Source organism: Equus przewalskii, chromosome 16 (genome assembly GCF_037783145.1).
Source record: "Equus przewalskii isolate Varuska chromosome 16, EquPr2, whole genome shotgun sequence".
NCBI classification, from domain to species: Eukaryota; Metazoa; Chordata; class Mammalia; order Perissodactyla; family Equidae; genus Equus; species Equus przewalskii.
In genome coordinates, this window is record NC_091846.1 from 17,653,129 (window position 1) to 17,680,190 (window position 27,062).

The 27,062-nt window shown below is 40.7% G+C and overlaps 1 protein-coding gene across 2 annotated transcripts in view; it reads right to left on the reverse strand.

The window, feature by feature from the left end:
* Nucleotides 1–480: 480 nt before the first annotated feature.
* Nucleotides 481–27,062, reverse strand: part of LHFPL6 (LHFPL tetraspan subfamily member 6) — a 288,940-nt gene continuing 262,358 nt past the window's right edge. For both annotated transcript variants that reach the window (XM_070578093.1, XM_070578094.1), the window contains exon 4: nucleotides 481–1,598. In XM_070578093.1, the coding sequence (XP_070434194.1) occupies nucleotides 1,480–1,598 (119 nt within the window). In that variant the 3' untranslated portion in view covers nucleotides 481–1,479. The remainder of the gene's footprint in view (nucleotides 1,599–27,062) is intronic.

The following is a 27,062-nucleotide window of genomic DNA, read 5'->3' on the forward strand; positions in this document are numbered from 1 at the left end:
GAAATTGCCCTTGGCACAGAAGTACTGAAGAAATGCAGCACGCTGCAAAAAGTGGAGGGGCAGCAAGTCACTGGCTGCTTGTGACAACTCTGTCGTCATCAGGGAAACTGTTGGCCCAGACACCTCCTGAACCATGACCTGGCTCTTGTTGCCCTAAACCACATCTGAGTATTGTCCATATTCTCAAACTTAATCCAAAATAGATTTGAAATTCTCTTTTAAGAATTTGGTCATGACTGAAGTTAGGAAGTTAGAATTCTGGTTGCAAAGAATTTCAGTTGAAAGTAAGAACTATGTCTTACTCACCTTTGGTAGCTTGTGTGCCTAGAACAATGCCTTGCTGGAAATTATTAAGTGAATTAATGGGAGGCCTTGAAAGAAAAAGAGAAATTTACAGGAACGTTGGAGCTGAAAGGCTATATTTAGGAAACTGAGGAAGCAAACCCAATAACTGAACGAACACTCTACGACTCATTTAGGTATTGATCAAAGAGAGAATTTATTCACAGAGCTTTTCAAATACAAACAAAATAGCACTTTTTTATTCTTTACAAAATGAATATTGAAATAAATGTGGTACAGCACAGTACAATAATGGGCAAAAGAAAACACCATCTAATGACTGGAAAGTGTCTCCCATTACTTTCATATCTTCAGCTGAATTCTCCCCTACAGTCGACTGAAATTTGCCCCTTTACTTCGTAAGAATATCATAGCAGAAGCTACTCAGAGGAATCCTGCATATTTTTGAATAATATTGAAATACAAAGGCGTTACTCTAAAAGTCTGCATAAACACTGAAAACATGTTGAGGGCATAAAGAGTTTACGCAGGATATACAAAATACTGATAGAGTGCCTTATTGGTCCATTTATTAGGTTTAACAGATGCTTTATAAAGTGATAATACTGTGTTTTAAATGTATATTTAAAAGAAAACAGAGGAGTAATGCATGGCTTAACCTCTCATACAGTCTGTGCAACAGTGTATATGTTTGTGCGTGGGCATGTGTGTGGATGCGTGTGTCTGTATGTGCTCGTGTGCTTTCAGAAGCGCCATGACCTACAGGGAACATCTGCGGGGTACCCTGCTTCCAGACATAATACTGTTTCTACTAGCCCTTTGATGCTCTGAGTCCTCATCTTTAAAAGAAACCAAACCCTAGTTTGCATATATAAATTTGTTTGTGTGTGTTTGTGTTCTGCATTAACAATACTCTGTGGAAGAGAAACACCCAACACCCTGCAATATTTTTAGCCTTTGGTCCATTTTCCTCTATCATTCCATGCTCTCCATTTCTTTCACAAATCGTGCACAACCCTTCCACATTATATAATGTTTCTGATTCCATTGGGTTTCATTTCATTAGCACTGTAAGATTAGAACCACTATTCCACCTTTTGAAAGTAGCTGGATGCTTCAGGACCTCCGAGCCCCTTCGGCTCATCTCCTCCTCTGTTTGCTCTTGGTGGCTCCATCTCAGTACGGGTACTGCTTCTGTTTCTTGCCAGAGAAGCAAGCCAGCCACGTGCACAGCAGCATGGCGGCGGCAGCACCTGCTCCTGTGCAGTAGTAGGCCCAGCCGATTTCACACTTACCTAGGGACACAAGAAAGGCAGAGAAAGCAGGCATAGATCAGGATGATTCTGCAGGAGGCTCTGCTATTTCTCCCTGGTGTACAGAAGTGAAACTGAAATGCCCATTAGAAATGTGGTGTACTCAGCCAAAGGCAATGATAACAGGTGCTGAAAACTCTCTCGAGACTGAAGAAAGCCAGAATGGTTGTGTGCATTTCAGAAGGACCTCAATGACTATGCCTCCTGCTAGCTAAGAATATAGAAGCCTATTCTCCTCCACCCATGCCCACAGCCCTAGCTGAAGAAAAGGAGAAAGGTCAGCAATCAGGATAGAAGAGATGAAGGTATTAGTTCTAATTTAAATCACCCAAACTCATATGTGTAATGAGGTACACCTTAGGAAAAATTCAAAGTAGACATAGTCTTTTTGCAAAGGGCCACTATAAGGAAGAGACTTATTTGAAGGATAATGCTAGAGTGAATACTGCTATTTACACAGAACTGCCAAATGACTCAAATTCTACGATTTGAACTGAAGAAGAAACCTCCCAGATTTTCCTAGGGTCAGCACTCACCTTTAAGTTAAAGCATCATGTAACTCAGAACATAAAGACAAGGGTCCAAACGGATCCCAGTCTCTCAGAGTTGGATTAGTATTAGTAGTAACAATAACACATCCACCATACTAAAAATACAATTAGTAAAAGAAAACAGGAGTAGCTATATTAATTTCAGAGAGAGCCGATTTCAAAGTAAGAAGTTATCAGGGACAACAAAGAGCATTACATAATGATAAAGGACTCAATTCTCCAAGAAGATATAATAATTCTTAATGTGTGTGTGCCTAAGAAGAGAGCATCAAACTATGTGAGGCAAAAATTGACAGACTTCGAGGAGAAATAGATGAATCCATTATCATTGTTGGAGACTGCAACAATCTTATATTAGCACAGATCCAGCAGGCAGAAAAAATCTGTAAGGACACAGTAGGATTCAACAACACTATCAATCAACTGAATATAATTTATATCTATAAACTAATTCATCCAACAACAACAGAATGCACATTCTTCTCAAGATCAGATGCAACATTCATCAAGATTCTGGGTCATAAAACACACCTTGATGCATTTAAAAAGAATAGAAGTCATACAATGTCTGATCTTAGACCACAGTGGCATGAAACTAGAAATCAATAAGAAAAAGATGACTGGAAAATCCCAAAATTTGTGGAGCTTAAGCAACACACTTTTTTTTTTCTTTTTGAGGAAGATTAGCCCTGAGCTAACATCTGCCGCCAATCCTCCTCTTTTTGCTGAGGAAGAATGGTCCTGAGCTAACATCCGTGCCCATCTTCCTCTACTTTGTATGTGGGACACCTACCACAGCATGGCTTGCCAAGGGGTGCCATGCCTGCACCTGGGATCCGAACCGGCAAACCCCAGGCTGCTGAAGTGGAACGTGCACACTTAACCGCTGTGCCATAGGGCCGGCCCTAGCAACACACTTCTAAATAACACATGGGGCAAAGACAAAATCTCAAGAGAAATTTTAAAATATTTTGAATTAAATGAAAATGAAAATATAATTTATCAAAATTAGTGGGATGCAGCAAAAACAGTGCTTAGAGAGAAATTTATAGCACTGAATGCATGTATTAGAAAAGACACAATATCGAAAGTCAATTATCTAAATTTTCACCTTAGAAACCTAGAAAAAGAAATGCAAATTAAACTCAAAGTAAGCAGAAGAAAAGAAATAGTAAGAATAAGAGCAGAAACCAATGACATTCTATGAGGTCAGCATAACCCAAATACCAAAGCCAGACAAAGACATTACCAGAAAAAAAACTAAAACCAATATCTCTAATGAACATAGACGGAAAAATCCTCAACGAAATATTAGCAAATCAAACCCAACAATGTATAAAAAGAATTATACAGCATGACCAAGTGAGATTTATCACAGGTATAAAAGGCTGGTTCGACATTCAAAAATCAATTAATGTAATCCATCACATCAACAGACTAAAAAAGAAAAATCACATGATCTTATCAATAGATACAGAAAAATATTTAACAAAATCCAAGACCCATATATGAGAAAGACTCTCAGTAAACTAGGGATGGAGGGGAACTTTCTCAACTTGATAAAGACTATCTATAAAAATCCTACAGGTAATATTATACTTAATGGTGAGAAACTCCAAACTTTCCCACTATGATCAGGTGCAAGGCAAGGATGTCCCCTCTCCCACACCTTTTCAACATCATGCTGGAGGCCTTAGCTAATGCAAGAAGCAGGAAAAGGAAATGAAAGATACAGATTTGGAAGGAGAAATAAAACTGTCTTTGGAGATGACATGATTATCTATGTAGAAAATGTGAAATAATCCACAAAAAAACTCCTGGAACTAATAAGCCATTATAGCAAGGTTGCAGGATACGAGGTTAATATACAAAAGTCAATTGCTTCCTATACACCAGCAATGAACAAGTAGAATTTGAAATTAAAAACACAATTTGCATTATCACTCCCAAAAATGAAATAATTAAGAATAAATCTAACAAAATGTATACAGGATCCATATAAGGAAAACTACAAAACTCTGATGATTGAAATAAAAATAAATAAACAAATCAAGAGATATTCCATGTTCGTGAATAGGAAGACTCAATATTGTCAAGAAGTCAGTTCCTCCCAATTTGATCTATAGATTCAATGCAATCCCAATCAAAATCCCAGCAGTTATTTTGTGGATATTGATAAACTGATTCTGGAGTTTATGTGGAGAGGAAAAAGACCCAGAATAACCAACACAATATTGAAGGAGAAGAACAAAGTCAGATGACTGACACTACTTGACATCAAGACTTAGAATAAATTGCCAGTAATCAAGACTGTGATGTTGATGAAAGAATAGATGGATAGATCAATAGAACAGAATAGAGAGCCCAGAAGTAGACTTCCATCAATATAGTCAACTGATCTTTGACAAAAGAGCAAAGGGAATATAATGGAGCAAAGATAGTCTCTTCAACAAACAGTGCTGGAACAACTGGACATTCACATGCAAAAAGAAAAAAAAAAAGGAAACTAGACACAGACCTTACACCCTTCACAAAATGGATAAGACATAAAACTATAAAGCTCTTAGAAGCTAACTTAAGAGAAAACCTACATAACCTTGAGTATGGTGATGACTCTAGATACACCACCAAAGGCATAATCCATGAAAGAACTAACTGATAAGCTGGACTTCATTAAAATTAAAAAACTGAAAGACAGCGTTGAGAGAATGAGAAGATGAGCCACAGACTGGGAGAAAATATTTGCAAAAGATACATCTGCTAAAAGGCTACTACCCAAAATGGACAAAGAACTCTTAAAACTCAACAATAAGAAAACAAACAACCTCATGGAAAAATGGGCTGAAGACCATAACAGACACCTCACCAAAGAAGATATACAGATGGCAAATAAGTATCTGAAAAGATGCTCCACATCATATGTCATAGGGAAATGCAAATTAAAACAAGAGTGAGATATCACTACACACCCATTAGAATGGCCAAAATCTGGAACATTGACACTACCAAATGCTGGCGAGGATGTGGAACGACAGGAACTCTCATACACTGTGGTGAAAATGCAAAATGGTACAGTCACTTTGGAAGACAGTTTGGCATTTTCTGACAAAACTAAACATACTTTTACTGCACAATCCAGCAGTCACACTCCTTGGTTTTTACCAAAAGAAGCTGAAAACTTGTCCACACAAAAATCTGCACACAATGTTTATAGCAGCTTTATCCATAATTGCCAAAACTGTGAAGCAACCAAGATGCCCTTCAGACCCAGAATTCAAACCTGGGTTCCAGGTCCTAAGAATAAGAAGTCATTGACCCAAAAGATCCTACCTGAGTTAGTGGAATGGGTTTCTGCCTTCATTAATCCTTTCTTCTTCTTCTTTTTTTTTTTTTTTAACAGCATCCAAGTTATTCTTCTTGCATGAACAGTAAGAGAGGTTTCTATCTCTCTCACCGAACATTGTCTTTTCTGCTCCAATTTTAGTCCCTCTTTTAGTCTTGTGATCTGATCAGAAAATGCTCTAACAACTACTTCCTCCCTTTCCTTTTGCTCTTGTTTACACATTACATTAGACAAAAACACATATACAAAGATACTTGGATTTCACAGTCATTGAACATATAAACCATAGATTGAAAAGTATATCCTTTTTTTTTTTTTACAGATCAGTCATTTTTACCTTGTTCATTAATAACTTTATTGAAAAATACAAAGTCTGTTAGGTATAGCATGCAATTTGACTTCATATCTTCACTGAAATTTACTGGAGGGGTAGTTGGCATGTGCCCTATTTACAAATAAGAAGGTAAAGTGAGGCAAAGCTAAATGAGTCATTGGCTTGTCAGTCAATGGTGGCAAAATGAGACCAAGGGCCTCTGTATCCCCTAGGACATTACCTGTGCACAAAGACAATCAGCTATGTGGGTGAATCTTCGACCTAGGAGTCATCCTTGATTTCTTCCTTTCTACATCCAACCATAATAACAAGTTAAAAGTAGCAATTTATTGGTTGACTTACATATTGATTACTGTTTGTTCCAAATTGTCAGAAAAGTATTAGTTACATGGCGTAAGTACTAATTCATTTAATCCTCATAAGAACATAAAGCTGTAGGTACATGAGTATCATCCCATCACTCAGATGAGAAAACTAAGGCCAAGGAAAGGTCAATCACCTGCCCAAGGACTTATCGTTAGTAAGACGCGTCCTTTGCCTCCCTCTCCGAAATGCATCCTGTGTACTACCACTTCTCAAGTGCCTACAGCATCCCCAGGCAGTCTTACCCACTGTTGCTGTTTCCCTGTCCCCCTGCTTCTATCACCAACAATAAAGCAATCATGTTAAGTCACTCTCTTACTTAGAATCCTCTAATGAGTTCTCAACACCCCAATCTCCTTCCAATGGCCTATGAGGCCTTGAATGAGCGAGTATCTGCCTACCTCTCAGACCTCAAGACCACCTTCCCTCTTCTTTCTGGCCACACTGGCTGCCTTCTCTGGACCACATCAGGCTTGTTGCTGCCTTGGGTGCATCACACTCAGTATTCCTTCCACTCGGGAAATTCTACTTCCAGGTCCTTAGAGAGCCGGCTCCTTCTCAAATGGCACCTCTGTAAAGATACCTCCCACCGCCTCCCCACCCGCCTCATCGAAGTCATTCTATCCCTTCACCTCACTTTCTTACCTTTGTAGCACTTAACCACGGTTTGTAAATACTGTGTGTGTGTGTGTCTGTGTAATTTCAGTCTCTCACTAGAATAAAAGCTTCAATTAGGGGAGACCTTTGTATGTTTTGTTCTCCATTGTACCCCTACAACTAGGAGCCGGGCTCCTAGTAGGCACTCCATAAACAAATGTTAAATGAAAGGCAAAGTAAAAGAAAAAACAGGAAGAAAAGAAGCAAAGTAGGCAGCCAGCCAGTTCCCGAAAAACACAGTAAATCTGGGATTTTATTTTAAGAGTAATTGTGGTTCTGTTTTCCGCAGGACTTTTGGAGAGAAGTTCCCAAACCAACTATGCATTTGTAGCCTCATGCAGAAAGTGCTACACTGAACAGGACACTAGGTCTTGGAGGATCTCATCTCCACCTGAGGGCAGGTCTCACTGGCACAACCACCTCCATTCAGACTGATAGATAAGCATTTTTCAAGGGTGACAGAGTCCCCTTCATGCACCAGATTTGCTGATAACCACAGGCTAATGTGGCTGTGAGTCTTGGGATTCATCTCCATTTTGAATTACTCTTTAGTTGGATAAAATAAATCTCGGAGGCAGAATTAATAGGTAGCTAAGAGATGGCACTAGTGGTTTAGAACTTTCAAAAAGTCAGCAAAATTTGTGGTCCATTCAGCACAGGGCTCATAATGTAGAACACAACCAATTGTTCATTAATAACAAGATACTGACCAACACACAGTTCGTGACCTAACATGAAAAGCAGAGTATGTAATTCTTTCTTAATTATTGGGCACTTAAGGAAAAGTAGTTGGCGAGGCTAATTACTTGAGAATAGTATATGTGACAGTAGCCATATGTGTTAAATAAAGATAAAAAAAAAAAAACTACTAAAGGGTTGATTATCAGAGGACACAGGAGAGAAAGTGTAATTCTTTTTTTCTCCAGGGAATTCAATAAAATCGCAGAAGTTTAAACTTTTGCGGCTCTTAACTGGCAGGGTTGCTGTAGCAGATGGTGTAGATGCTCCACCCAATTCCTCTGGATCCCTCTGCTGGTTCTGGGCTCCCATCCCTCAGCTTCTGATTGTGCTTTGCTACTAAAAGCTTACACATGCAACCCTCTTCAGTGGACCCCTAAGCACAGAGCCACTTTGCCCCAACTCTGAGAAAGCTGAGGTGCCCCCTGGCATGACCTGTAGCCAATGACGGACTGGTGCAGGAGTATGAAAGCTCGCTTTCTTGCCTCCAGGTGGGACAAACTCTGCAGTGTAATGAATGTTCCAGAGCCGCTGTGAGTTCAGGATGAGGCTGGGACATCACCTGAAATTGCATCCTTGCTTGGTGTTTACTCCTTCACTCCCTTCCTTTCCCACTTCCTTAGCTGGTTTCTCCTTGGCACGTTTCCTTGATTATTTGAACATGAACCCTCATCTCAGGATCTGCTCTGGGGAACACAGATTTAAGATAAGAGCAAATGAACAAAGTCTATCTGGCTTTCTTTATCATAATAAGGGTCTGTGAAGTTTCCTCAGTTATCAGAGGCTTCACCATGCCACCCCCCAGCCCCCAAGATCTACCGTCCCCTGCCAGAGCCAGGAAAGAGCCTTCAGCACCAGTTGTCTCACCCTTCCCCTGGGCTACCATCTTCCCGGGGCAAATCCAGCTCCTTGTCTTGTTAAGTGTGTATGTGTCATTTCTAACCATTGTTATGTTTCTGGAGCCTTTCTTGTTTTTGTCCTGAAACATACAGTCAACTCATCAGACCAACTGTCAATCAAATGAAAATGCAACTAAATAAAGGTACTTCAAAAGTGTACATTTGGGCTGGTCTGGTGGCATAAGGATTAAGTTCTTGTGCTCTGCTTTGTTGGCCTGGGGTTCAAGGGTTTGGATCCCGGGTATGGACGTACACACTGCTCATCAAGCCATGCTGTGGCAGCATCCCACATACAAAAGTAGAGAAAGGTTGGCACAGATGTTAGCTCAGCAACAATCTTCCTCAAGCAAAAAGAGGAAGATTAGCAACAGATGTTCGTCCTAGGCCAATCTGCCCCGCCAAAAAAAAAAAAAGGCATACATTGTAGAAGAAAATGTTTGAGGATATCACAAAATATTGCTGCTAATTACATATATATGTAAGCTTTTGTGTGCAATTTATACATTTTGTGGTTTAAAATCAACAACGGGCTAAGATCCAACTAATCTAACGAGCAACTAATCCAACAAATGAGCAACTATTGTTTAGTGTGACTTAAAAGAAAAATATTCCTCTATTTCAGACATGAAGACTTTTATTTACTAAGAAATTCATAAAATAAATAATTATTAAATCGATGTGGATTTATTCTGGTATTTTGTACTACAAAGAAATATAGCCAGCCCATCAAACTAGCCTCAAAAACATATACAAAAGCATACACACACACACACACACCACACACACACACACACACACATCTTTTGAGAACCAAGAAATACTCAAGATCAGATGAGTAAGATTAACAGGTGTCAATAGTGATTTAGGCAAATCTAAAGAAACACTAAGTCATCCAGCTCCTAATTCCTGATTCCTTGATTTCTTTCCTCCTATTCTTCCTCTCTCCCTCTCTCTCTCAATTTGTTCATCCATCCAACAAATATTTAACTGCCTATTCCAACTAGGAACCACTGGGTGCTGGGGATCTAGTTGGGAGCAAGTTAGACACAGTCTCTGACAACAAGGAGCTATTGTCTAGTCAAGGAAGTAAGTATTAAACAGTAGTAACTCAGAAAATTATATAATGATAGTTGTGATATGTGCTTTGAAGAAAAAAAATCAGGATGCTAAGACAGCAAATCACAAGGGATCTTATATAGTGTGGTCAGTGAAGGAGAGCCTTAAGTTAGAAGTGGAATTTAAGCTGAGACCTGGCAGACGAGCAGGAGCTAGCCAAGTGGGAATGTGGGAAGCCAGGAAAGAGTGTACTTGCAGTAGGGGGATGAGAAATGTAACGGAGAAACGTAGGTGGATCTGGGTCTTGTTAAAGTATTGCTCAAGCCAGAGATGGATGCCACTTTGGGTGTAAAGGAGAGATGGGGTTGGGAATGACCACTTCCAGAGTCTCACAGCTTGAAGCTTGAAAGCTTTCTCTTCAGAATTTTCACCTGGACTGTGGGATAGAAATGTGAAGTATGCAACACTCCTCAATAAGTCTTGAGCCCCTAGTATATGTGTTGCAATGTTACAGGAGGTGCAGACACAGCAGTGAACGGGACTATGGATGTTCCAACCACAGACTGGACACTGTACCTTGAACTTCTGCAAAGGAAAAGGAAAAGTAGAACTTTCTCTCTGAGCATGACTCCATTGTTAAAATCCCTGTGCTCAATAAAAAGAAATTAGCACTGTGTTTTACAATAATAGGAGAAAAAGTCTTTTTGAGTACATTAGGCTATTAGGAAAGAGCAGATCTTTAAGTTTATATGTTTTAAACAGCAGGGTAGTCCACCAGGAGTAAGAACTAAATGAAATGAAACCAGGAAATGTGGAGCCATTCTTCCATGGCCTCTCTCTCCTCTGTCCTGGCCATAAATGCTTGTTATTATAACGCAAACAGAAAGCATTTTACCAGAGGGTAAGTTTTGTCTGTGATCCTTTCAGAAAATTAGAGAAGCAAATTCGTTTAAACTTTCCCTTTTGCTCTCTGTAATGCTCCATCACACAGGACTCCAAGCTCGCTTGGTTGGCAAATTGCTGCTTTCAACAACGGGGAAGACTACACTCGACAGATAAAATAGAGGTTAATGGAACAGAAAGCAGCAAACCACAGCCACCTGCCAAGTCGATGGAAGAAGATGCCGTGGAGGCATTCCAGGGCAGCCCGGGAGAGGAGAGAGGGTGCGAGAGGTGTGGCTGATTTTTTAGGGTGGTTCACATTAGTTTTTTTTTTTTTTCCTAAGATTTTATTTTTTTCCTTTTTCTCCCCAAAGCCCCCCGGTACATAGTTGTATATTCTTTGTTGTGGGTCCTTCTAGTTGTGGCATATGGGACGCTGCCTCAGCGTGATTTGATGAACAGTGCCACGTCCGCGCCCAGGATTCGAACCAACGAAACACTGGGCCGCCTGCAGCGGAGCGCGCGAACTTAACCACTCAGCCACGGAGCCAGCCCCGGTTCACATTAGTTTTTAGTGCAGCTTTTGTTAGTAAAAGAGACAGAAGAAAAGGTGCAAAGCAGCTAGCCCTACTACAAATAACAATGGAACTGCAGTGATCTCTGCATCCTTTGAGGACTTCACAGTTTTCATTCATTTATTCAATTAACATTTCAGAGCCTACTATGTGTCACTGTGTCTACCTGCTTCACTTCCGGATGTGATGTTCAGGATGATGCCTAGACCACAGCAGGCAATCACACATGTTCACGATGTGAACGGATATCAGACACTCTAATTGTGCTGAGAATGGAAATCTGAAAGTAATAATTACATAATAGCTGTCATGTATAGACTGTGAGCCAGGTGCTAAACAGTTTAGAAGGGGCATCTCATTTAATAATCATTTTTGCCTAGGCCTTTAGGAAATTAGAGAAGTAAATCTGTTTATACTTTCCCAACAATACTCCCATTCTGAAGATGAAGAAATTGAATTACATGTAAGACAAGCAACTTGCCCAGTATCTCAAATAAGTGGGGAAGCTTGAATCTGAACTTGGGTCAAACTGATTCCAGAACATTTTCCTGTGCTCAGATAATGTATTAGGAAGATCTATATCCAATGTATTTTTTCCATTTGTTAGACAGTACTTGCCTTTGTTAGAACTTATACGCCAAGAAGAAATAAAACATGTTTTACCCCTTTGAATTGATCAGTCTTTTTAGAAGACTCCCCATCCCCGTGTCCACCTTGCACGGTTCCAATTATTAAAGGCCTGCATCTTGCAAACTTGCACCCCCAATTCTTGAGTCAATGGAACCAAAACGGCACTCTCTTGGCAACCCCATCCCCTCTAGAGGATGCGGGGAGGTGGGGTCCAATAAACTTGCTGGATGAATTCAGATAACTGATTCTTCCTGGGTAATCACCTGGCTATGAACAGTACCCTCCTCCCCACACCTCCCCCCCCCCCCCCCCCCCCAGCAAACTGGGTGTTTTTGAGCAGTCCCTGACTCTCTCTGAGCCGAGCTGGTGACGGGCTCCAGGTCCTGGGCACATTCCAGCTCCCCCTCAAGCTGTCTGCCTACGAACCCTCAGCAGGTTGGCGGGAGCCACCATGCCATCCACACTCCTACCCAGAGACTGCCACAGCACCGCCCCACTGTGTGCAGTGTTGCTCTGTTAGGCGCAGCCCAAAACGTGGTCACTCAGGTAGTCCTGCCGTCTAACTGGTGCCTCTAACCCAAACTTCCAGGTGTGCCAGGCATTCTGTGCTCTGCATTTGAACCTGAGCCCCACTGGGTCCTAGCTTACCTCTCTCCTCACGAGGTCACTGCTGAGTTCCCAGCCTTGCGGCCACAAGTGCCTGAGTCCAGATATGATAAGCCAACTGAATTCATTTTCAAGGCAGAATATCTTGCATCTGCGGTATTTTTAAGTTTCTAACATGTTAAGATATAAATGCAAAGTTTGTGTAGAGAAGCAGCAGGAATATTAGATTTCATCCTTTTTGCTGTATAAATAATAAAGGCAGAAAGGTGGAAGGATCAGGGGAGACAGAAAAACTTTTGTACTCTTTTAAATACCATGGACAAAAGTTTGATAGGTCTTTCTCCTTTTGAATAAATTCCTTCATGCCTCTTCATATTCAGACCATCTTGTTTGCATATGCATAAAAACCAAGAACAAAAAGAATCTGTCATGGGACCAATTTCATTTGTTCTTTACTGAACAAAGGTGTCGCTGGTGAAAAAGGAACAGGTCTTAAACCTTTAACCTAAAACATACAAAAGCTTTAATTCAAACTTTTAATGGAACAAGGAGTCAAAACGATAGCTCATGTATCTTAAAAGAAGAGAAGAACACCCAGACTTGGTTGTGGGCAAAAAATATAGAAGAAAAAAGGCTGAGGGAAGAAAGTTTGTGAGGGGTGGCTCTTTTTCAAGCTCCTTTGCTGGTTTGTGTCTGTTTATTACTGGAAGTATAAACTCGCATTGTTTATCAGGGCTGTCCTGTACACAGCGTCAGGGCCCCATTTATATGTACTCCATGTGTCCCTAGGGATGTGCTCCAGGGGGTGCTGTCCGCAAGCAGATCTCGGGAATGCCCCCCCACCCCATTAGTAGTCCTTCCCGAAAGAGGAGACAGCGCCCAGGTCCGTGTACTGGCAGAATCCCCCACGTGCTAAGCACTGAGTTTGTGTACAGAATGTCTCAGCAAGGGTTGGCCATCTTCATGCCTCCTACAGTGCACGGGCTCAGCACTTCTCAAGAACTGCAGCTCCTGACTCTAATGAACTAGGCGGGCTCTCTCTTTCTACCTCTCCTGCCCCTTCCTTCCCAGGTTTAGGAGACTGAACAGCAGGATTTGAACTCTCCTGGCATTAAATGATACCTTTTCCCCAAAACACACAGTATGCCTCACTGTATGATATTCTAGCTTGGAGCACTGGAGCCACTTCAGCAAAAAAGAGGAGGCAAGACATTTCTGCAAAGATTCCCCCACCTTCTTTGTTTGCCCTACTCTCTCCACAGAGGTAGCCAGGATGTAAGGAGTCAGAATATAACAGGCGGATGTGTCCATTGGTAAGGATGGATGCACTCAAGCTACGGCATTAGTAAGTATTCTCCATAACCACGTGCATGTCACAGGGAGCAGGGATTGACTGTCCGGAAGGGAGAAGATCTCTTTCTGTAAAGAGCTCCTAACAGCACTATGTCTAAGGAGATCTGCCACAGTGAATTCTGATAGGAAAATATATATCGGCCTTGTAAATTTTATCCAGTACAGCTTCATTCATTCTGTAGTGGAGCAGGAGTAAGGAGCTGGTTACCCAGAGGAGAACATGAGGTACAGTGACCGCTGGGCAAGCACCATCCTCAGATATGAGTGCATGCTGTATGGGGCTCAGATGGTAGGGAAAAAGACCTTCCTGAATTACAAATTAATTCTATTCAACCGTGTACACGTCTCTTCTGGATTCCCACAAAAATTTTGCTAAAGAGCCATAATTTTAATTTGCTCTGTTGTTTCTTTCTTGCCCCCATAGAAATGTTTTAGCTCCACTTTTAGGGTGAGGAGCTGAGGAAAAAAGAAAAGAAGAGTTTCGCTCAAGTACTATTTACTGTCCCCCAAGGAGATGGTGCTAGCCATCATCGACACAGGGATTTTCCAGAAAGGACCTCTCTGAGGACTCCTACTTGCACAGCTGCTCAGATTCGTGAGAGGGAGGACACCAGGATGGGAGCTGGACTTGACATAAGAGTCAGTAGTACTGAGCCCAACTCTACATCAGGGAGAAAAGATGTTGCTGTTATTATTACTATTGTTATTAATACTTTCTTTCCTGGAATCTTAATAAGTTCTCAGATCAGGTTTGGACATTTTTTTTTTTTTTTCATTTTGAGCATCAGGGATTTTAAATACTGCTTTCTGTTTGTTATTTTCTGCAAATGCAAAACCATAAAGCAGAAATAAAGTCCCGAACGAGTGATACCCAGGACGAGAAAAACAAATAAATGCCATCTCTCCCATGCCTCATTCTATACTCAAAATATATCAATGTAAGGTCTGCAGATTAGATGAAAGTCTGGTATCAATGATAATTTCCTGCTTTGGGCAATTGTACTGCTATGTAAAAGGATGTTATTTTAAGGAATTAAGGAATGACAAAGCAAATATGATGAAATTTAACATTAAGGGGATCTGGGTGAAGAGTATATGAGAACTCTTTGTACTATTTTTGCAACTTTTCCATAAATCTGAGATCATTTCAAAATCAAAATTAAGCAAATATAAAAATTTATATATGCACATATGTATATAGATATACATATATATAAAATCAGTGGGAGACTTCTATACTTGTAAGTATAAAGAGCAAGAGCTCAATAAATATTTTGATACTATATGCACCCAAAATGAGAAACCTGCATAATGGCAATTTTTAATCTGTGCATTTCCTCATGAAAATATTCATTCACCCTCTTGCACTCATTTGCACGTGTAGTTCTGCTGAGCCCAGCACACAGCGAGGTGTCCGAGGAAGTCCCTGCCCTCTGGCCGCATCCTGTCCAACACAAAACCTCATCCCATGCCCAGCAACCACAGCCGACCACAGCCAACCACAGACAACGAACAGTCTACAAATTAAATCCACCAAAGAAAGAGGACATTCTGGCATTCATCATACAGTACTGTGAAACAGTATGTGAGGGGCATATGTGTGCAGGACACGTGTGCCCAGGTGGGGAGGAAACAGAGTGTGGACTCCATCTTCTCTAGGATGCATGCAGCAGAGGACCAGGGCGGCAGGGGGGCACAGAGGGCCCATTTTCTTCCACAAAATTTCTCCAGTCCCACAGGATGAAATAGTGATATACTTCATCTGGAAACAGCAGTTTCCCACTGAAGGAAAGGGGTTTTTCCAGCTGATACATAGAAGGATTTTACACAAGCAAAGCATGCGCTCCATAAGAGAAAGACTATAGGATTTTTCTGTGCAATCAAAGTCAGCCGCTGGCAGCTCCAGCTGTGGGTACTTGCGGCAAGACAGGAAGGCAGGAGGAAGGCAGAGTCAGGGATGACAGTAAAGGGATTAAACCTGACAGGACAGAGGCTTTCTTACATTCAAGCCTTGTAAAGACCCAGTGCATCACACCTCCACTGCTGTGTCCTTTTGACTTTATCCTTTCCTCACTCCTCCTGCCACTGAGCACATCTCGGCATCACAGATTTTAGAGCCAAAGGGACACTGGAGAAGGATCATCTAGGTCAAGGGTTGCTCACTTTTTTCTGAAAAGGGCCAGAGAGTAAATACTTTAGGTTAAAAGTAGCCATAGACACCAAGTAAATGCATGAGCATGGCTGTGTTCCAATAAAACTTTATTTAAAAACCAGGCAGGATTGATTTGTCCCATAGTTTGCTGACCCACAATCCAGGTCACCTCCTGTATTTTACTGATGAGGATACTGTGGCCCAGGAGACTAAAGTGACTTTCCCAGATCTCCTGAATGTGTTCTCTTCAATAGGAGAGCCTTTCTCTTTGTTTATAATTCAAAATTTCCCAGTTCCCCGTCTAAAGCAGGGTGCTAATGCTGGGTTATTCTTAACCAAAAAGCTAGTCCTGACTATTTGGGTTATAAGTATATGTACCTCATAAATATCTACCTGCGCTTTTAAAGTTAATTTCACATAGCCAAAGCAAATAATTACAAAGTCGTGGGGGAAAAAAATTAACAAGCAACCTTTTTTGCCAACAAACAAGTACATTTGGACATAATGTACTTCAGGTCAATACAAGTAAATCACTAGAGTGAGAACAGTTCTAGATAAAAAATGAGCAGTGTTAGATGAATGGATAAACGAAATGTGGTTTATCCATACAACGGAATGTTATTCAGCCATAAAAAGGAATGAAATCCTGACATATGCTCCAACATGGATGAACCTTGAAGACATTATGCTAAGTGAAAGAAGCCAGACACAAAAGGACAAATATTGTATGATTCCACTTATATGACGTACCTAGAACAGGCAAATTCACAGAGACAGGAAGTAGAATAGTGGATACGGCATGAGGGTAGGGGATAATGGACAGTAATTGTTTAATGGGTACAGAGGCTATTTGGGATAATGAAAAAGTTCTGGAAGCAGATATTGGTGATGGTTGCACAACATTGTGAATGTACTTAATGCCATTAAATTGTATACTTTAAAAATGGTTAAAATGGTAAATTTTGTGTTATATATATTTTACCACAGTTTAACAAAAATAGAGCAGTGCTACTTGGGATGGAGAACAGAGCAGAGATGGGGCAATCAGAGAAACTGGAAGGTCTACGTACTAGACATGCAAGTGATTTGGCTGGGTGCGGCTCCCTGGGAACTGAGGCTTCTTCACTTCCTCTCACATCTTGGCTCCCAAGGATCTTCCCTTTTGTACCACGCCAAACCTGCTAATTGTTTCTCCTTCACATCAGATCCATGTAGAGTCCTTCCTCCCAAAGTCTACACTGAATCAGGCCCTGCATTATCCCATCCTGAGTCTCAGCAAGAATCGCATAATCATGAAAAGGGTGGCAAAGATGCTTTTCCTACACAGCACTCCCATAACACAAAGGAATGGCAAGAGATATAAAAATACCCTGGTGCCACCAGAAACGTAAACAAATTTCAGTTTAAGTGTCAGAAAAGTAGGATGAGTGGAGCAGCATCTGAATTCTTCTGATCACACCAGTCAAATGGACCTCTGTTCCGTAGCCCTGTGGATAGTTTTGTTAATATAACACGTTTGCACCATTTACACACAAAAAATGGTTTACCCCTTGTCCTGGCTGGCTGGCTGAGTCTCTACGAGCACAGTGTTATTAGTCGTTGCCCTTTAGCACCGAATCCATCCTAAAAGTTTCACTAGAGATAATGCCATTGTTAAGATGATAAGGCACACACATTGGCTCTATATACAAGATGTATGCTGGTGTCCTTTGTGTTCACGCTGTGAACAGACAGAATCTGATCTCCATGTGGGGGTGGCTAAGATAACCAGTGGGGCTTTATTCAGAGTACAGCAGTAAAGATCATCCTTTAGTTTCTGTCTATAGCTGCTATTTAGAAAGGATGGAACGATCTGAAATTCAGCACCTTTGACTCCTGGACGGTCCCAAAGAGAGTGAAAGGACCCAGACTGTCTCTAATTGCTGCTCCCCAGTGTGATCTGTGGCTGCAGCCAATTTCCCGACAAACCCACGTGAAGAGATGCTGCATTCCATCCTGATGGCATTTTATCTACCCTCCCCCGTTTGTACTCCTCATGCTTCCATTGGCCACTGAGCAGCTTCTGAATGTACTCTGTATCCAGTTAAATGGAAATGGGCTGCAGCAAGGGCTGCTTTGATGTTGGTGAACTGCCCTCAGTCCAACAGGCTTCCTGAATGATCCCTCCTTGCTTGTAAGATAGCTCTTGGGAATGAACCTAATCCAATTTAGTCAAGCACAACTGCGAGACTCTTTGGTAAATGACAATACCCACTGAAAGAGTGTGAGGGATGCTGAGGAGTAGCAACTCTCCTACAACCTCATTTCCAAGTTATAACGAAAGCAGTTTCAGACCAGATCCTGCTACACACACAGACACTTATTAAACAAACAGCTATCAAAAAGCAGGCACAAACCAGCTCATCAACTTGTTCTGGGAGCTAGTTAAATCCTAGCTCTCTATCTTTTTAAGTGTTTGGATTACCACCTTGCGTGAAAGAACCACTAAAGGCAAATGCTGCAAGCTTCCAGGGCAGGATTCTGTTCCCTCTGGCAACAAACATCCAGAAATCCTCCAAACCAAAGACTAGAAACCGTGCCTTTTAGGGATGCTCAGGCCTTGGCTGCCATTCATCTGGACAGAATGGGCACAGCCAGAATGCTCCAGTAAAGCTGTACTGGTTGTTAAAAATACTAAAATATGTACCTCTGTACTGGTAGGTAAACAGCCATGCCCCAATCCCCAAATGTCCCATTGTCCCTTCCCTCCCCTGGGAACCCTAGAGAATCCTAGTCTCATGTCCCAGAAACTGAAGAGTTTCTGCCCAGCAGAGCAGGGCCACTTGGGATCCTGCTGTAGCGCCAGGGCCAGTATTTGTTTTAGTTCAGATTTGTCATGGCCTACGACATATTGGTTGTTAAATATTTTGAGTATCACTCGGGCTTAGAATAATGGCTATATGTCTGGATGGATGCTTAAATCCTTTCATGCAAGGATAGGGAGTGTCTCTAACTCTTATAGCCAATCCACAATCTAGAATACCTTTAATTTCCCCGATGAGAGTCCATTTTTAACATTCATCCTGCTAATTAATAAGACACTAATTCCACCAATAAAAATCCATTTCTGACCATTGTTCTACTAACAGTAAAGCTTCTGGTGTTGGTTGAGATACGGATAAAGGAACACTTGGACTAGAAGTCTTGAGTTTCCACTGCAGAGGAGGCACCTCAGTTGTGACCTCCCCTAACTGACGCATACATCTCACTCTGTCTATCCTGAAGTATTTAAAAATGAATTACAGCCTCTGTAACAGTGGTGTCAAGAACTGAAGGGTCTGAGATTTTATCTACTTGCAAGCCAACAAGTTAGACTGCCACAATTTCAGAGATGCTGGCAAAAGATAGGGGACTCCTGGGTCAGAGATAGAGGACTGTATTACTCACGGCACAGCCAGGAGCATCAACTTCATGTCTGCATCCATCCCTTTGCCTCCCACATCCCACAGGGCCTGAGGTGGCAAACTCAGTGGGTTTGTGTCACAGCTGAGGAATCTAAAGCTTAGGGAACCCCAATTTTTTATAATAGTCTGCAAGCAAATCTGCCAAAACTTAGCCCCAGAAGGAGACATCATCTTTATTATAGTAAACAATAAAGAAACCTGTCCTCTTTCGCAGAATTCATTGTCTTCCAAAGCTATTCACTACACCAACATCTTTGAAAAGATATTTAGGAACAAAGTGCTCTTGAGACATGCTGGAGAATCTTCTCCCAGCAGCGACACTAATGAAACTGGTTAGGATTCTAAGTGGAAGTACAGTCAACTCACTAGGAAGGTCGAATACTCTTTTTCATAGATACGATTTCAAATTAGAATTGGTGTATGGAAGTACTTATTTGCAATAATGCTTATTGTAAGCAGAGGTGTTTTCCCCTATAACATCCCTCTGATGAATGCTTTCATAGATAATGAAATAAAGTCAAAGGGGTTCAATGGCTTTCCAGCTTCCTGGGAAGATTGAAGCTTCTTGGGAGGTTACCTCTAGAGTTCAAGTCTCTAAGCTTTCTAAGGTCAGACTTCCAAATCTTGTTTACCAGAGGTTCTAAGTCTTCAGATGTCAGGAACCCATTTGATAATAAATAAAAGCTATAAATACTCTCCTCATAAAAAAACACATACCCATAAGCATGTAAAGTTTGCACACAATTTCAGCAGGATCACAAATTCCTTGAAGGCTATGGATGGACTTTGGGCCCCTTGAATGGTCTGGAGACCTCAAGAAAAATCTACCCCTGGAACAAGGGTTACTATAACATTGAAATCATTTACCAGTATCATCAAAATATCCATTTGCTAACTCAAAGTAGCTTCTGTATTCAGATATTGTGTGACTGATATCTTCAGCTACCTGAAGCCAGACCCCAAATCAGGAGGTCACCAAAAACTGTCCAGAGCTTACAAAATTCAGTGCTTCAAAGATCCACAGTGCACGGAAACAGAGCTGAACTGTGTTCTTTTAAAGCATGATTCTAAGATGATTTACAATGATTCGATTAGAAAGGACACAAATTAGAAGTGAGGGAATGAAGAGAGAAAGGCATAATTAATAACCGCAATGAATAATCGCTGACAGTGTGACACAAAAATGTTGCAAAACAACAAAAAAAATAGAAAGAACTCAAAATTTTTTTCAGTCTTGGTAATTTAGTGAAAGGGTGAATCACTCTATAAATGTCCACAACTATTAGGAATGACTTCACAGGATAGCATAACCACTAATGATAAAAAAAAGAAGACTTGTTTATGTTTCTTATAGGTTTTATATATCCTGGCTCAAAGGATGGAAAAGTATATAATACATCCTAAAACTATTTCAATCTGATTACAATAGGAAATGTGTTGGTGTTTAAGGCAGAAAGGAGGGACTCATATTTATTGTATGTCTTCCATGTGCAAAGCACCTTCCAATATCACATTTAATCCCTTTAACAGGCCTGTGAAGTAGGTACTGTCCTTTCTTTTAAAAGACTAAAGAACTGAAGTTTCAAGAGCTCAAATAAATTGCCCAGAATCAAAAAGTGGTTAGAGAGTCAAATTGAGATTCAAATCCAGTCCACATGTTTTCCATTGACTTTTCCTTTGGGGGGAAAATTCATTTATCTGGAATAATTCATTCACATGGAATTTCTGAAAAGATCTGAAAAATTAGTTTTTCTCTATAAATCCTCTATATTTATTACTTTTTGTCAACATTCTACCAGGTTAAAAGTCAGGCTGGAAGTCAGATCAGCCCTTTGATTACTTTGTTATGTTTTTGGTTTTATTCTAAAAACACTTATGATAGGTTTATTAATCCATAATGCTTACAAATGGTCCTTTCCTAACAGGACACTTCTTAAGAGGAAGTGGCTAATTTCTATCTTCTATCATGGAACAAAGGCAAAAATACACAGCAAGGTCACAAACACATGTGTTAACACACTAATACAATTTCTCCATTCTGGGGCAGAAATATTTCTCCTGGGATGAAGCACCGTAACACAAAGATTTGAAAGAACCCTCCCTAGTGTTCACAGAGACAAATCTCCCAACAATATCAGTGAAGAGTGCTACTATTCTGAAAGAATATATAATTATATAGAGATGGTCTAAGATAAAGCTGTGATAAATCTCTCAACTCTAATCTCCTTGAGGGCAGGGAGCACATAAGGTACTTCCCAACGGGGTTGCATTACATTATCAGAAGTACTCAGCTGGGGATGGCAGGGGTGAGGGGTGGCAAGCAGGCAGCTTCTTCTTCTTAATTAATAGATTAGCCCCAAATCCTTAAGTACCAGAAAATTTTAGTAAAATCGACAGACTTATTCAAGATGATGTTCATATAGGCCATTTGCCTTAATTGCCCTTTCTTTCTTACAGATATCTTTGACATAGTCAATTGAACAAAGTTAATTCCTGAGAGAGGATCTAAAACATCACAAACAGTTAAACTTAATTGAGTTAAAATGAGTGCATTTCTACCCCCAGAGCAACATTCAAGTGAAACATACTAGCAAATAGTTAAGAGCTCATAACACAAAAGAATAATTAGAACGAACCAGTTCATTTTCCTAAACTTGCTTAAGTAAAGTATATCTAAAAAAGTACACAACTCAGGTATATCTATTTTTGGGGGTCTTTTGTTTGTTTGTTTTTGTTTTTACAAAAGGATAGCATTGAAAAAAATGAAGATTCTTTAAAAGAGAGACTAGCATATTTTTTCCAATAGTTTCATTGACTGTATCTTGAGAAATATTATTTCCCACAGGTTTGCTAAAAGAATTTCCTTTTTCCTGTAATCACTGAATTCCATTGCTACAAATTGCCACATGCCACTGAATTAGGTTTCAAAAAGGCATTAATACAAGAATGGCAATGATCCTGCTCTGAAATAACCAAACCAAAAAAGACTTCAAGAAGGAAAGATTTAGAGCAACTACTTTTTTCATCTCTCAGGGCATTTGGTTCTTTAAACCATGACCTTGAACTTGATTTTTTTCTGGGAGATGGTTAAGCCATTGGCCCTTGAAGAGTAACACTATGATTTTCACCAGGATATCAGTGGGCAAGCATATACAGAAATATGATGGTGGAAATTAGCAATATCGTTTCTGCCTTCTTTTTTCCTCTCCTTCTTCTTTCCCTCTCCTCCTGCCTTCCTTCCTCCCTCTCTTCTTTTAACCATTCAGTAGATGGCAGATATGTGACATGCAGGTAAGGATTATGTCTACCTTATTTATAATTTCATCCTAAGTATGTGGCACAATTTTTGTTACCTAGTATGTGCTTAATAAATATTTGTTGAATAAATAAATAAATCTATTGAATACTGCTATGGGCTAAACACTGATATATGCACTGAAGTTGCAAAAATCCTGCCCCATAGGTTCATGTGGAACCTGCAAAGATGTGTTTAGGGAAACAGTTAGAATTGGATCTGTGATTATACAGAATGGGGTACTTTTTCCTAAAGCAGGACTAGAAGCATTTATGAAGCTGTAACTGAAAGTGGAAATGTTCAGGCTCTACTGTTGTTATCATGGTCCCCCTGGAATGGACAGGTTGAATTCATGCCCCTAAAATGAATTGGTTCTTCTTTCCACTTTCTGGGATGAATGGAAAAACCCTTCCTCTCATGAAAAGAGGTCTCTAAGAAGGCTGAGTGATCAACGAAGCTGACTCTTTCTTCCTTGGAGGTACCCGGACACTTTGCTCCATCACTTCATCACTAGCCACGCTGGGCTTCCACTGCCTGTGGCAGTTTCTTGGCATCATATCTAGCATCACATTCCAGAGTATCCCCTGGGTGCCCCTGGGCCTACTCAGTTTGAGCCTTGGTTTAACTCATAGCAGCTTTCTGGCTTTCCTCTGTCATCCTCTTGCACCTGAGCTTTGCATGAGGGAACACAGGCTCCTGCTGAACTTTCCAAATGACTCCCAGCAACTTGGACTTCAGTGTCAAAAGTCTGGAACAGATGCAGTTAACAGCCATGGAGGAGACAGGACATCATTGCAGCTTCAAAGACTTTAAATTTGTCTAAATCTCAATGCATACTCAACACTTCGCTGCTAACCAATCTCCCAAACAGCAATCTCAGACTGGAATCATAAATTTTCCTTAAGCAATGACAAGAAACTCCTCAAGGGCTAGGAGCCTCTTCCTGGACTGAGTGACAGATTCTCCACAAACACCTGGTGGGCAAGTCAGGCAGCACGCAACTCAGCTGCCTGCAGCCATGGGGCAGAGCCTCAGCTGCCTGCTCAGCATGGGCATGAAGCAGCCTTGAGAGTCCACATCAGTCAAAGGAGTCTTCTACTTTCTGGCTAAAGAGAAGCTTATTTTATTAAATATCACAGAAGCAGATAGCAGCTTCTCCTGTTGTTTTCTGCAGAAGTAGAGGCTTCTGTGTGGCCATCAAAAAAACTAGGTCACTCAGTTTAAGAAGAACCCACTAACACCAAGCTTGAAAAAGCTCAAAAAACAAATTTTCTATTTCTGTTCCCATTTTTGCCCACTGACCTCCCCAGAACTTCCAAGTTGCTTTTTCCCAAGTGTGAATAGACTTTAGAGGAAAGAAAACATGAGTCAGGAGTCAGAGTTAAAGGAGTTGTGTCCAAAGAGATGTGGGATGGTCAGTGCTCAGATTAGAGTAGAAGAGATTTCTTCACTGAATTGAAAATGTGGAAGAAACACACTCTCATCTTTTCCAGCCCTGAGAGGCTCTGAGTTTTCAGAGTTTCTGGTACTGTTCTTGAGAAGCCAAGAGCATAATTTCAAGAACAGGAAACACGATGGCTTCTTAATCAAATTAAATAGCAAAATGAAAGCAATAATTACTCAAATTTACTTGGCAAATTAGCAAGACAAATTAATTGAAACACTACTTTTGATCATAAGGATATAATTAGAAAAGTCTTTGGTGGATGAAAATATCTCTGAGGCATGAATTAAATCAATTAGACAACCTGATTATAAAGACCTTATGCTTAATGTGTCAATCCAAACTTACTGTTATGGAATGTAAAAGGAAGAATAAAAATCGATCAGCAATAGTCATTAAAAATGGTCCTGTATAAACACTGTGATCAACAATAGGAAACATCTACTGGGCTTTTATTATATGAGGATGCTGAGCTACACTATGTATTATTCTTATCACTTGTACTGTTTTCTTCTCTAAAAAAGTAATAAATAAAATTACCATTGTTAACACTTACACAGCATAAACCATTACTGACCCTTCGTCCACAACCACAAACTTCACATTGAAGGAGCACAGGGCATTGAAGTCCAACAAATGGAAGACAGACTCAGATGCCTTTTCTCCTCTTAGCCTCATCTTCCACTTACAAATGACGGTACTTCTCACTAAAATCCGGGTCTACAAAACTCGGACTACATTCAAGCTGGACTATAAAAAGCCAATTAGTACATGGTATCCCCTGGTGGCAGTTATTCATTCAAGACTGGGCACTTGACAAAGTTGGCCTAATTAGACTGAGGAAAGAGACTTTTATTCCATTATTTTGAGGGAGAAGCTCGCCCTCTCCTGTTTGACGTGAACAAGGATGCTTACAGCCTGAAGTGCCAAATGCAATCATCTTATGACCAATGGGAAAAGTGGCCTCAGGATGAAGCCCACTTTGAGATGGACAACATCTCTGAGCCCCTGGATCAGTCAAATCTGCAGCTCACCGTAGCTCTGACCCTCTTGTAATAAAAGATCTTAAATGTCTTTGTTTAAGCCTGTTTGAGCCAGATTTTGTAACCTAAAGCTAGAGCATCCTAATTTATATAAAACAAAATGAAATTTGTTAAACTAAATTCTAGCAAAGTAGGAAAAATTAATTTTTATATAAAGTGGGGCAGTTTTTTTCAAAGTATGGTCGCTGACCACTTGCAACAGAATCACCCGGATACCTATTTAAAATACAAATGAGAGAATCATCAATTCTGGGGCATAGAAACTAAAAATCTACATTCTCAACAAGTCTACCTCTGATTCTAATGCTAAAGGTTGAGAGCTACTGTCAAGACAAGCTATACAATTTCAGCGGGGGAATTTAGAAATTCATTATGCAGCCTGTTTGGACTCCTGTTGCCCTGTTTAAAAAATGTATGTACTCAAACCTGCTCCTTGCTTCTTTATAAATAAGTTCCAAAGATAAGCAGAATAACAATCTTTGATTTGCAAAAGTGAGTATCTTTGCAAAATTGCTTCAAGGTGCTGCACTTGATAAAATATGATGATGCTTGAGAAATAATCAATAGCCTTATAAAATTGTTTTCAAGGCATGCTAAAAAAAAAAAATTTTCCCCAAACCTCCTTTCTAAAGGAAGGAGGCATTTTTAAAAGTAGATTCTATCAGACTCCTGCCACATTACATTACAACCACAAATGTGAACTATTTTATGAAGTCCCCTTCCTTGCCTAACTACTATGACTATTTTTGGACTTGGTTTCAATGTTCTTTCCCTGGGAGGCCCTTCCTATCCCTCCAAGTATTCCTACCCCCTCCAGTGTGCCTACTCAGCCTCCTTCCTGATCTTAGCCCTGCCTTCCTGAAACCTACCTCTATGCCCCCCAAAACACACCCACACTCCCTCTTTACCTACCTAAATCCTCTACAGACTTGAGGGCTCAGCTAAAAATAATACTTCCTTAGATGGCCCCCAGGTGAGGTCAGGATCCCTTGAATGGTGATAGAGCAACTAAATAAAATACCAGTCAGGCCGCTTTCAGCTGCAAGTAAGAGAAAGCACACCTCAAACTTTACCCAACAAGGAAATGGATTTCTGTGTGCAGCAAGGTTGGAAATTCCCAGGGAAGGCCTGCTTCAGGCAGGACTGAACCACCGGTGGGTTTTTCTGCCCATCTTTGGTCCCATAGGCTGCTTCCTCCTGCCATTCCACCTGGGCAGTGGTGGCTGCCAGAGAGGGAGAGTGTGGCTTCTGGTGCCTCTTTCTTGGGCGTGTGATCCCTTCTTCCTCAGAAGCCTCTGGAAACATCTCCTCCAGTCTTACCGGCCCAAATGGGCTTAAACTTTCCCATCCTATGCTAGTGTCAAGAGGTGGGATGACCAAGCTTAATTTACAGTGCTTGCCAAGTTATTTCACAACACCACATAACAAGGAAATTGTAGTATTTATACAGCATAGTAGGATAATTGGATGGGGCTGCTCAGTGCAGGGTCTAGGCTGACCAGCTGCTCTAGGGGCGAAAGAGATGAATAAATGAGCACATCTGGAATGAAGACATTCCTGGCATGTCAGGGGTATGCTTTGATTGAGATCAGGGATCTTCAAATTACAGCTCCACCATCTCTTTTTGTAAATAAAGTTTTATTGGGACATAGTCATACCCATTGATACGTGAATCATCTTTCATGCTACAATTGCAGAACTGAGTAGTTGCAACAGAGACCATATGGCTCACGAAGCTGAAAACTATCTGGCTCTTTACAGAGGCGTTTGCCAACCTCTGGCTTAGATTCACCATCGAGAGTGGAATAATATTGGCAAGGCAACCACAATGCCCACCGCAGTGCCTGACACTTTGTCCTTTCTCACACACTTCCCATGGACATTCTCTTTTTGAATATCTGCCTCTCCTGCTAGTTTTTAAATTTCCTAAAGACGGTGAATAGTGTCTGTTTAAATTCATTGCTGATGCCATATCCCCAGCACCTAGCACGGGGCCTGGCACATTGTAAGCATCCCACAAATATTTGTTGGCTGAATAATTGAATGAACGCACTCCTTAAATAATCTTCCATGTGGAATCAA